At 49.0% G+C, this 10422-nt stretch overlaps 1 protein-coding gene across 1 annotated transcript; it reads left to right on the forward strand.

Annotated features, from left to right (window-relative positions):
- The first annotated feature begins 3085 nt into the window (after positions 1–3085).
- LOC112876214 (BTB/POZ domain and ankyrin repeat-containing protein NPR3-like) lies at positions 3086–6643 on the forward strand. The gene is made up of 4 exons (XM_025940271.1): positions 3086–4164; positions 4320–5085; positions 5774–5959; positions 6082–6643. Exons 1-4 carry the CDS (start codon positions 3637–3639, stop codon positions 6357–6359), a joined length of 1758 nt encoding a protein of 585 aa, XP_025796056.1. The 5' UTR covers positions 3086–3636; the 3' UTR covers positions 6360–6643.
- The last annotated feature ends 3779 nt before the right edge of the window (positions 6644–10422 follow it).

A 10422-nucleotide genomic window follows, 5' to 3' on the forward strand; every position in this document is an offset into this window, starting at 1 on the left:
ACCCTCCTATCCCATCCTCCGCCGCGGCCTCCCCCCATCCCCGCGGTTGGAGCAGCTCGACTCGTGCGGCTCGGCGCGGAGCAGGTGCAGCAGAGCGGCATGGGGCGGGCTGCGCGTACCGAGCGAAGCGGCTCAGTGTGGGGCTGCCGGCCCACCCCGCTGCCTCGCCACCTCCTGTGCCACCCCTCCCCCACCCCGTCGCGCCCTCCTCCCACGCCGCGCCCTCCCTTGTCGTGCGCTTCCCTCCCCGCACCCCTTTCCCTGCGCCGTGAGGGGCTGTGGCAGTGCGGTGCGGAGCCGAAACGGCGGGTGACACGGAGCAGCGACAGCGTGCGGGCGGCGGCGTGCAGGCGTACGGGTGGAACAGCGATGGCAGGGCAGGGAGCCGTGGAGTCGTGACGGATACCGAGTTGAGCCTATGCATTTTTTAGGCAATTTATGCTAAATCAACTAGCATTTTTGGTAAGACTTATAAGCATTTTAATTGGGTTAGTTGTGTCCTTTTTCAGTCTCGGATATGTATTTTAATGTTGGTTCTCAATAAAACTGTTCTACAGAGTTAATAATATTGGTTTCAGTAAGCAATAATATCGTTTTATCTAGGCATAACATTACAGTTCATTAAGCAATTTTATTAAGTATCTTACAATTCATTTTAATTGAGTTTTATGCTATTTTAAGCAGTTTCGGTGAACCAAGTAGGAGGTGGCAGGACGTTGCTCGTATATTTATTCTAAATTGCTTTGGAGTTTATTACGATATGCTTTCAACTTTTAACAAAAGTGCTTTTGGAACTGTGTGGGAAAAATATCATCGAAAACCACTATTCGCATACGCGGCCGTTTAGCCTGTGTACACGCTACACATTGTCCATTTAATTAGCCGTTTATCCTATTTAATCACCGTTTAGTTTGTTTAAATGGCCATTTAGCCTGAATAAATAGCTAAACGGTAGGTGACCGTTTAAATATTTAGGCTAACACTATCAAATGAGATATTGTTTTGATTTTTTTATTGGTGGCAACGCAACGGTGCAATCTAATTTTAATTTTGATGCTCAGTTGTAAAATTACAGCCTTTTTTAACCTGAGATTGATTTTGCACGTACCGATTTCATAATTTTTGTCCTTGTCATACTCTGGTAATGCATGTTCCGTAGCAGCTGCGCTCCGTCTGAAAAAAAAATGCAACGGGTAGCAGCTTTTGCCAAAAAGGGAAAGAAGAGGTCGCGTTATGTTTTAACTTTTCCAAATGGGCCGGCCCTGTAATTTAGCCAGGTCCTAATTGATGGTTTAGTTTAATTAAATCTGAGTATGTGCTAGCTGCAAATCAGCAGCGAGCTAGAAGGGTGAGGGGGTGGTTGTGGGCTCCCGGAAACCACGCGCCGTATCCCCCGCCCCGCGCTCTCTGTAGCCCCCGCTAATACGTGATGCTCCTCCTCCGGCAATGGGGCAGATGAACGGACTTGGCCGTGTGTCGCACGACAAGCAAGTCTCGCCTTCTTGTCCGTCTCGAACCAAGGAGGAGAAGAGGACGGGAAGCGCGGCGACAGGAGGTGAGGTCCACGCCTGTCCGCCTCCCATGGTCACTTGGCCAGCCCTCGTGACCTCGTTTCATCTGGAAGAGCAGTGGGGGTAGTCGCACCGAGAATCCGAGATAGAGCCAAAGGCAAGATCGGACGCACGACTGCACGATCCGATCGAGAAGCTCCCCCACCGGTCAGCGGCCCCAGCCCCCAAGCAGGCCGCCGCACGGCGGCGGAGAAAAGCTAAGGCCAAGGCGCGGTCGCCGTCGGCATTCGGCAAAAGAAGCAATAATCAACACCCCCCGCTCCTGTGTTATTCGGCACGTGATGCAACGCCGGCCTAGCTAGGCGGCGGCCCCCATGTCTTCTTGCACTGCTGGAGGGAGAGTGACCGGGCGGTCGGCGAGGCGGCGAGCCAGTGCAGCGTGCACGTTGCCATCGTTTGCCTCACCGGACCTGACTGGACGGACGGCTGCCGTGAAAGGATCGAGGTCGACCCATCACCACGAGCCCACAAAAGCAAATGTCCACCCCCCCCCCCCCAAAAAAAAAGAAAAAAAAGAAAAAGGGCATGTGAGCGGCGCCATCAAAGGCACGAGACGATGCTCGCTCGAGTTAGGCCGGCGGCCTTCCCTTTTTGCGATAATCCGTGTGGTTCCGACCCTTCGCTGCTGTTGTCTTGGCGGCTCCAAGGGCGGCGATGCTCCAGTTTCCGGCGTACGTTTCGCCTGCGCACGCCTCTGCTGAATCTGCTTTGCTCATCGCAGTTCTAGGCCATGCTGAATCTGTCAGTCTGTCACGCACGCACGCACGCACCCCGTATCACAGGACGAGTTATCTTGTCCGCTCTCATTGTTTTTTTCAATCGCAAAATACCTAGAGTTATCTCGTGCGCGCGGGTGTGTGAAAGAGAGCGTCAGCCAGGCCTGGTTTAGATCGCTTCCAAATTTCAAATTTTTACACTCTCTCTCCATCACATCAATTTTGGGACACATGCATGGAGCAGTAAATATACGTAAAAAAATAACTAATTGCACAGTTTAATTATACATCACGAGACGAATCTTTTAAGCCTAATTAGTCCATAATTAGATAAAATTTGTTAAATACAAACAAAAGTGTTACATTATCAAAAAATTCTAAAAGTTATAAAAATTTGCAATCTAAACGGCCCCAGGTCGTCACCTCGCCGATCAGACCAGGCAGCCCCCGCCGCCCACGCAGATGCATGCGTTCGCGGTTCACGCCCGTCCATCCCCCACCTGTCGCTGCCCCCTGGGCCCTCCCCACCCGATGTCAACGCTCAACCCCGGCCTCGTCGGCATCTCCCATCCCTTCTCCGCCCTCCGTCTCCTACGGCCGGGGGCTCCACGAGACCACGACTTTTCTCCCGCGCCCGCCGGCGTGACGTCACCGCCGTGACGTCGCGCGCCCGGTCACGCCCGCGGCTTGATTACTTCACCGTCCCCCCGCCACTAGAAAATCGCGCACGTTCTTCTCCTTCGCCGGGCTTTTGGTTGGGGGGGGGGGGGGTGGGTGCGGGGCGGATAAAAAAAACGCGCGAAGTTTTCCCGTAGATAATTATAGGAGGGGGACACGCTTCTGGCTCCGGCCGCGTTTGCCTCCGCTTTGCCGTGCTCGTTGCTTGCTGGCTTGCTGCTTGCTGCTTGCTGCTTCCCTTCTCTCTCAGGCTGCGGCGGCAGTTCGTTCCGCGCTTTGCGATTGCTCCTGAATCCGCGGGAGCTTGGGCTTCTGCTCCCTCTCTGCTGTATCCTCTGTTGCGGAACCTGTCGAGTGTTCTGATGGTTCGAGCATGATTCCGGGAGGAAATATTCCCCGAGCTTCTTCTGTTTGCTGGAGCTGTGCTTTCCTCGTTCCATCTTGAATCTTCAGATTCCTGCTTCGTTTAGTAGCATCCGTCGTCGCGCCTTGCGAATTCGCTGTTTTCGGGCTCGGATGTCTCCCCGAGCCACGAAATCGTCGTGCAAAGGCTTGAATCTTTGGAGCAGGAGGGAAAGCTTCGACTTTTCAGGCCTCCCAAATCCCGGTAGTAGCTCACGCGGAGGCTTCTAGAACCTTCTTCTGGCTGTCGCCTTCCTAGCCGTCGCCCCATGGAGACCTCCACCATTAGCTTCTCGTCTCCGTCCTCGTCGCCCCAGTCCCCGCCGCCGCCGCTGGCCACGCCGGCCGAGCTCGAGGCCGTCAGGCTGCGCCGCCTCAGCGACAACCTCGAGCGCCTCCTCGACCCGGCCTTCCTCAACTGCACAGACGCCGAGATCGCGCTCGCCGCGGGGAAGGGCGGCGCCGCAGTCGGCGTCCACCGCTGCATCCTCTCCGCCAGGAGCGCCTTCTTCCTCGACCACTTCGCCTCCCTCCCGCCCCCCGCCGCCGTTGGCGAGAGGCCCCGGCTCGAGCTCGACGGCCTGGTCCCCGGCGGCCGCCACATCGGCCGGGACGCCCTCATGCCCGTCCTCGGGTACCTCTACACCGGCCGCCTCAAGTCGCCGCCGCAGGAGGCCACCGTCTGCATGGACGACGCGTGCGGCCACGCGGCGTGCCGACCGGCGATAGACTTTGTCGTCGAGTCCATGTACGCCGCTTCTGGCTTCCAGATCTCCGAGCTTATCTCCCTCTTCCAGGTACTGGCCACTCACCAACGATAGTTACCTGCAAAATGTGTAACCAGATTACCAGACACTCAATTGGTCCAGTGATATGGAGTCATTTTGCTTGTTCTTCCTACTTCCTGGCTGACACGAAAATTGCAGTTCTAACCATTGATCTTTTGTTGCAGCGCCATCTCTCTGACTTTGTTGGCACAGCTCTGGACGAAGATGTGGTGCCGATTGTTCATGTTTCTTCCACCTGCGAGCTTCAGGACCTGCTCAATCAGTGTATTCAGAGGATTGCAGTCTCCACTCTCGATAGCGGGTACCTCGAGAAGGAGCTTCCAGATGATATATACTGCAAGATCAAGGAAATCCGGCAGAGTGCATTTCAGGATGAATCAGAGAACGCCATTGTGGACCCTGAGCATGAGAAGAGGGTTAGAAACATCCTCAAGGCCTTGGATTCTGACGATGTTGACCTTGTTGGCTTGCTGTTACAGGAGTCTGCAGTCACCTTGGATGATGCTTTTGCTCTACACTATGCTGCAGCCTACTGTGAGCCTAAAGTGTTTGCAGAATTGCTGAAACTTAATTCCGCCAATGTAAATCTGAAGAATAACAGTGGGTATACACCGCTGCACATAGCTTGCATGAGGCGAGAACCGGCCATCATTCTTTCACTTGTGGAGAGGGGAGCCTCTGTGCTGGAGAGGACGCTGGATGGGCGTGATGCTCTTACTATCTGCAAGAGACTAACAAGAGAGAAAGACTGCAACAGGAAGTTGGAAACATGCGAGGAGACAAGCAAGCCTTACTTGTGTATTCACATATTGGAGCAAGAACTTAAGAGGAAATCCATCATTTTTGACCTGATCTCTATAGAGGAGTCGATTGCCACGCCTTTGTTGGTTGATAATTTTCACATGAGGCTCATAAACTTGGAGAACAGAGGTTTGCTTATAATCCCTAGTCTTAATTCTGCGTTGGTTAATACTATGCCTTTATAGTTTGCCCCACCTACCTCTCTAACACCACGGATAAGCAATCAGATCGGGCACCAGCAATCAAAACTACTTCTATTAGCGAATCAAAATCAACTTCATAGAACTGTATTGTCTATTTTAGACTGGAGAGGATATTTATCTTGCTTTTATCGTTTTGCCATTAGTCTTGTCTGCATGAACTAGTCTAAGGTTTGATCAATGTCTAGTGATTTTAGTTCATTTTGTGCCACTAGGGCGATGCTTCATCAGTTGGTGTTTTGAGAATTTGCCGTTCTTGCCTTCTCTTAGGTTTAGAAGTATAGGGTGTCACACTGTCACTGGCTTGGTTTGCAACATTCACACTGTTCACTGGCTAGTTTGCAACATTCACACTAGGCTTTATTTGCAGAAATTCAATTGCTTCTGTCCTTCGAAGAACGTATTAATGTATGCGTCAAAGATTAATTGTTGTGTACCCTCTTTCCTTGTAAGACAATAAAAGGGTTGAATATGCTCTTAAAATTGGCACGATGAAGACACTTAATGCTGCTAGAAGTATCGTTGCCTATGTGCTTCTATTTCGCTTCTTTCCAGATTGAAACTAAAGCATATTATTCTGAGAATCGACGCTGAAGTGTACTTTCTTGTCTATGTAGTTGCCTTTGCAAGGATATTCTTCCCTTCTGAGGCCAAGCTTGTCATGCGCATCGCACAAGCTGATTCAACTGAAGAGTTTGCTGGCATCACAAATTTCAGTAAACTGAAGGAGGTTGATCTGAATGAGACCCCCACAATGCAAAACAGGAGGTTACGTGAACGCCTTGACGCCTTAACAAAGACAGGTGCAGCAATAGCTACCGTTGCCTCATTTGTACTACAATCATTTATACATGCTAAAATTACTTTCAGGGTATTTGGTGCAGTATGCTATCATTTTCTAATGAGATGTTTCTCATTTGTCCAGTCGAACTAGGGAGACGATACTTCCCACATTGTTCAGATGTTCTTGACAATTTCCTCAACGAAGAATCTACCGATCTGATCTACCTTGAGACTGGCACTCCAGAGGATCAGCGAGTCAAGCGGATGCGCTTCTCTGAACTCAAAGAGGACGTCCGCAAGGCCTTCACAAAAGATAAGGCGGCCGTCGCAGCCATAGCTTCATCAGCATCCTCATCTTCGTCTGTGAGGTATGAAGGGAGGGGTAGACAATCCAATAGGAAATCGAAGCAATCACGGTGATATCAGTAGTTTAACTGCAATCTGTTCAAAGCACATGACTTTGAGAAAAGTAGGGAACGAAGGCTTGTAGGCTGTTTTGACAACTTGTAGCACAGTGAAGCAATTCAACCCAGCTTGATGAGAAATTTTCTGTAGCTGCTGTGCTTTGGCATGTAATGCTGTTTCGGTAGATAATTTCCAAGTGCTGGTTGTCAGTTTTGCAGCCACTTTAGTTGTCTTGCATGTAAAAACTGCTTTTTGGCTGGGAAATGGAGTGGTGCTAATATCTGTGTCCTTATAGAAAATAGTCGTATTCCTGTGGATATATGAAAGATGCATACGGCCTTAAAGAAGGGTGTTGATATACAAGACACAAGATAATTGCAGTGAGCTAAACAAAGGAATTTGGAAATGTATGTTTCAATGGTTGAACTTGAAAGAATCACTCTGTCAGTTGCTAGTGTCTTTGAAGGCAAAATGGCTGTGCCAGTTAGTAGAAAGGGTTTCACTGCATGGTTCTTTTGCACAGGACTTGTGAAATCATCCTGCTACCATTATGTCGGAATTCTGCAGGTGCATTCTCTCTATCAGACTGTCATTGTACGAAAATGTCACTGAAAGTAGGATGCTTCAGCTGTGTTAGCAAAATATCGAGCAGATGTTAGGCCAAGATGTGCTCTTGGGAAAAAACTCGGGACCAGCTTGGGACCAGAAACCAAATTTTTGTGGTGTAAGTGCTTCGATGCTCTCTGAGTCTCTCCGAGAAAGGAAAATCACAGTCATGACTCATGAAACAAGAATAGGGCCTGGTCTGCAACCGCCTGCTCCACAAAACCATTATGCTGGATAGTTCTGCGGTTTAGTTTACTTTCTGTGGGTGGCTATCCGATCGCGACAGTGGTGACTGATGCCATTTGTCTTTTCAATGCAGTCAAGAATAAAAGCAAAGCAAAGGTGTAATTTGAGACATGTCGTCCACTTATTCAAATCTTAAATCTTGAAGATACAGTCAATCTTTTCACTAACTTCTTCTATTAGGCGTGTCTACAAAAATCGCCAAACAGTGCAAGCCCATGTCTGATGGGCTAATAATGTACACAAAATGTCATCCAAAACAACCATGCCATTCCAAAATCCCTATAGAGAGAGGGAAAAAGTCCAAATTATTCCCTCAAGTATTGTCAAAGTCCGGATAACCCGCTAAAATATTTCTTGGTTTAATTTACCTCCTAAGCTATGTCATTTGGTCCAACTTACCACTTAACAAGATTTAGATTTATCTTTTTTATTTATCCACGCATAAGTGACGTCTTAAGTTAAAATTTTGCAAGATGATAGTAGATACCATAACGTATTTTAAAATATATGTTAATAATTTGTTATTATTATTTTGATCGGGTATGTCATTTAATAATAGATTAACCATTATGATATAATATTATAGGAAAATAATGATAAAAAATTATAATATATTTTTTGACATACGCTGTGATGCCCATTACAATCTTCCAAAATTTTAAATTCAAATTCCACTTATACGTGAAGAAATAAAAAAGACAAATTGTATTAGAGAATGTTTTGTTTCGAACCAAATGATATAGTTTAGGGAGCAAATTGAATGACCAAATAGTTAAGGAATTTATTCAGACTTTAGCCATACGTGATTGGACTTTTTCCGAGAGAGAACCGTAGCACCCGTCATACTGATGTCCACGGTGGCAGAATCCGCGGACAGCAGTCTCTGCAGCTGCGCCTCGACCGGCTGCGGCGCGCCGGAGCCGGAGCTGCCGCCGACGAACCCGTTCACCTGAGCGAAGTACGGACCGTCTCGACGTCGGGCGCCGTGGCACCGTCATCGCAAACAGGCGGGGGCAGCTGATCCAGATGGCCGGCGTTGAGGGTGATGTTGACGATGATGATGCAGTTGAAAGTAGGACCTCGCCTGTAACCGAATGCGACCGGAGACCAATTCTACTGGCCCACGGTGAGGGCTTGGATGCCATCAGAGAAAGGGAGGAGCCGAGTTATGAAGCAAATACATACAGTACATGGTCTGGTTGCTCTGCCTTTCGCCCTCTTCTTTTCTTGCTTGAAGGAACCACCTGCTCCTTGAGACCTTGACCGCTCACTAAACAATGCCATTGGATTTTTCTCTCGCTCTCTTTAACTTAAGTTCTCTTTATCCATGAGTGCTGATGAGGAAAGGCGAGCAATCTACCTCATGTCCTCAACACGCCTGAAAGAAGGAGCACTGTATGATCGTCGATTTATACGAGCCATAATACAGGGAAATGCTCCCTTTGTGGCTTTGTGACACTGAAACTCTGCTGTAGTGCGATCAGTTAACTGAAAACCTTCGGATCATTTCCTCTCCTCACCATTTTTTTTCCTGCATTCAGTTCTCTCCTCTCTATCAGCATGAGCTGTTACTACCTTGTTCCCCCCGGCATGTTCGCCGACCTGCTGGCCGGGGCGGCCAGGCGGATCGCTGCAAGACAAGGTAGGCATGCATGGGGGAGGTTGTTTATGCGCGTGGCCGCAGCATCTTCCCTTGTTTATGCTGCAGCTGCAGAGTTGCAGGAGACACAGCACGCCCGTGTGTGCCTGTCTGCAGCTGCAGAATCGCAGATGTCCAGCCGAGGACCAGCTCCTCCGAGGACGACGACGACGACGGCGACAGCAGGTGGCTGGTGGCTGGTGCCCGTTCCACACGAGCACTCGTGGGTTGCGTAGGCAGGCTGGACGGAAGTAGTCGGCGGTCACATGCTCGTGCTCTCTCTCGCTCCCGCGTAGGATGATAATATAACTATTATTAATTTATGTTGAGAACTACTATTTTCCTTGGAGCTTGCTAATGCAGCCCCATGGGTAGAGATGGAATTTCGAGAGGCCGTTCACACTGAACAGATGCGACGCCCCTTTGTAGCAGAAGAATTTCGTGCTATTTGCAGAAATTTCATTTGAGAATTGCAGAATTTCGCTACAAAATCAGTTTAATTCTCATTGGATTCGAGGGAAAAAAAAGTGTACGTTCCAAAGGAGGCCTGAAGGGTGTGCTATTCCCTTGTCTTCTGGTGCAGGACTCGTCTCAGACGCCTCACCTTGTAATGGTATGGAGCCCTGAAACTGAAAGTGAGTTTCAGCACAAGAAAAAAAAATGAATGGAGGGGTGTTTACTTTGGCTTTCATATATAGTTTCATTAGTTTGCCCTACACAAACTTGCTGCAATGTATAGCTTCTAGGCTGAAACTATGGACTATATTCCTCACTGAAACTTGACGTAAGCGTGGTGGGATGGTTTGTTCGCACACGAAGTGAGGTAAAACGCTCGAGTACAATCCAAGCTTGCCTCCCGCTTTTTTGCGGAAAGATAGTGTGTCTGATGCAGTACCCAGTACTCCTAAACAAGGAACCTTACACATGTGTGCTCACGGCTGCGCAGCAGCTTCATCGGTCCACTAATTTTTCAGTTCTGATGAAGGAATAATAATAACAATAACAAGAATAAAAAGCCGGTCAGCGTCGTTGCCAGAACGAAAGGAAGGAAGGAAGGACAGGGAAGGCGACGTGCTCCCGTGGAGTCCACGTAACCCCGTATCCTGCCTGACCTGATCCGCCGGAGGATGGGATGGGATTGGCTTAGCTTGGCTTCGCCTGTGTTCATGCTCGCTCCATAACTCGGGTCCATGTCCATCCTGCTTGCGACTCGTGACCGGTGTCGCGCGAAAACAAAACAAAACGAGAAATAAAATCCGCGAGAGACACCAAACCAAGCCGGTACCGCATTCTGCAAGTACCTTTTTGGGCCCCGGAAAGAGCACAAACGATTGGCGCGCAAGGCTGCTAGTACTTGGTGTCACAGGGTGGTGCTGCCACGTCATGGAGCTGATTTTGGGACAGTAACCGCAAACTACACTAACCAACACCGATGTAAAAGGCTCACAGAATCAGTTCGATTCTCTGGCCAATATTTTCGTGTGCCGTTCGGTCAAAAAAATACACGTGCCAACATGGACAGTTAAGAATTTAATTCATATAAATTCGTAGAAAACAAACAGAATTTCGCCTTTACACAAAATGACA

This window comes from Panicum hallii, chromosome 9, assembly GCF_002211085.1.
Source record: "Panicum hallii strain FIL2 chromosome 9, PHallii_v3.1, whole genome shotgun sequence".
NCBI lineage: Eukaryota > Viridiplantae > Streptophyta > Magnoliopsida > Poales > Poaceae > Panicum > Panicum hallii.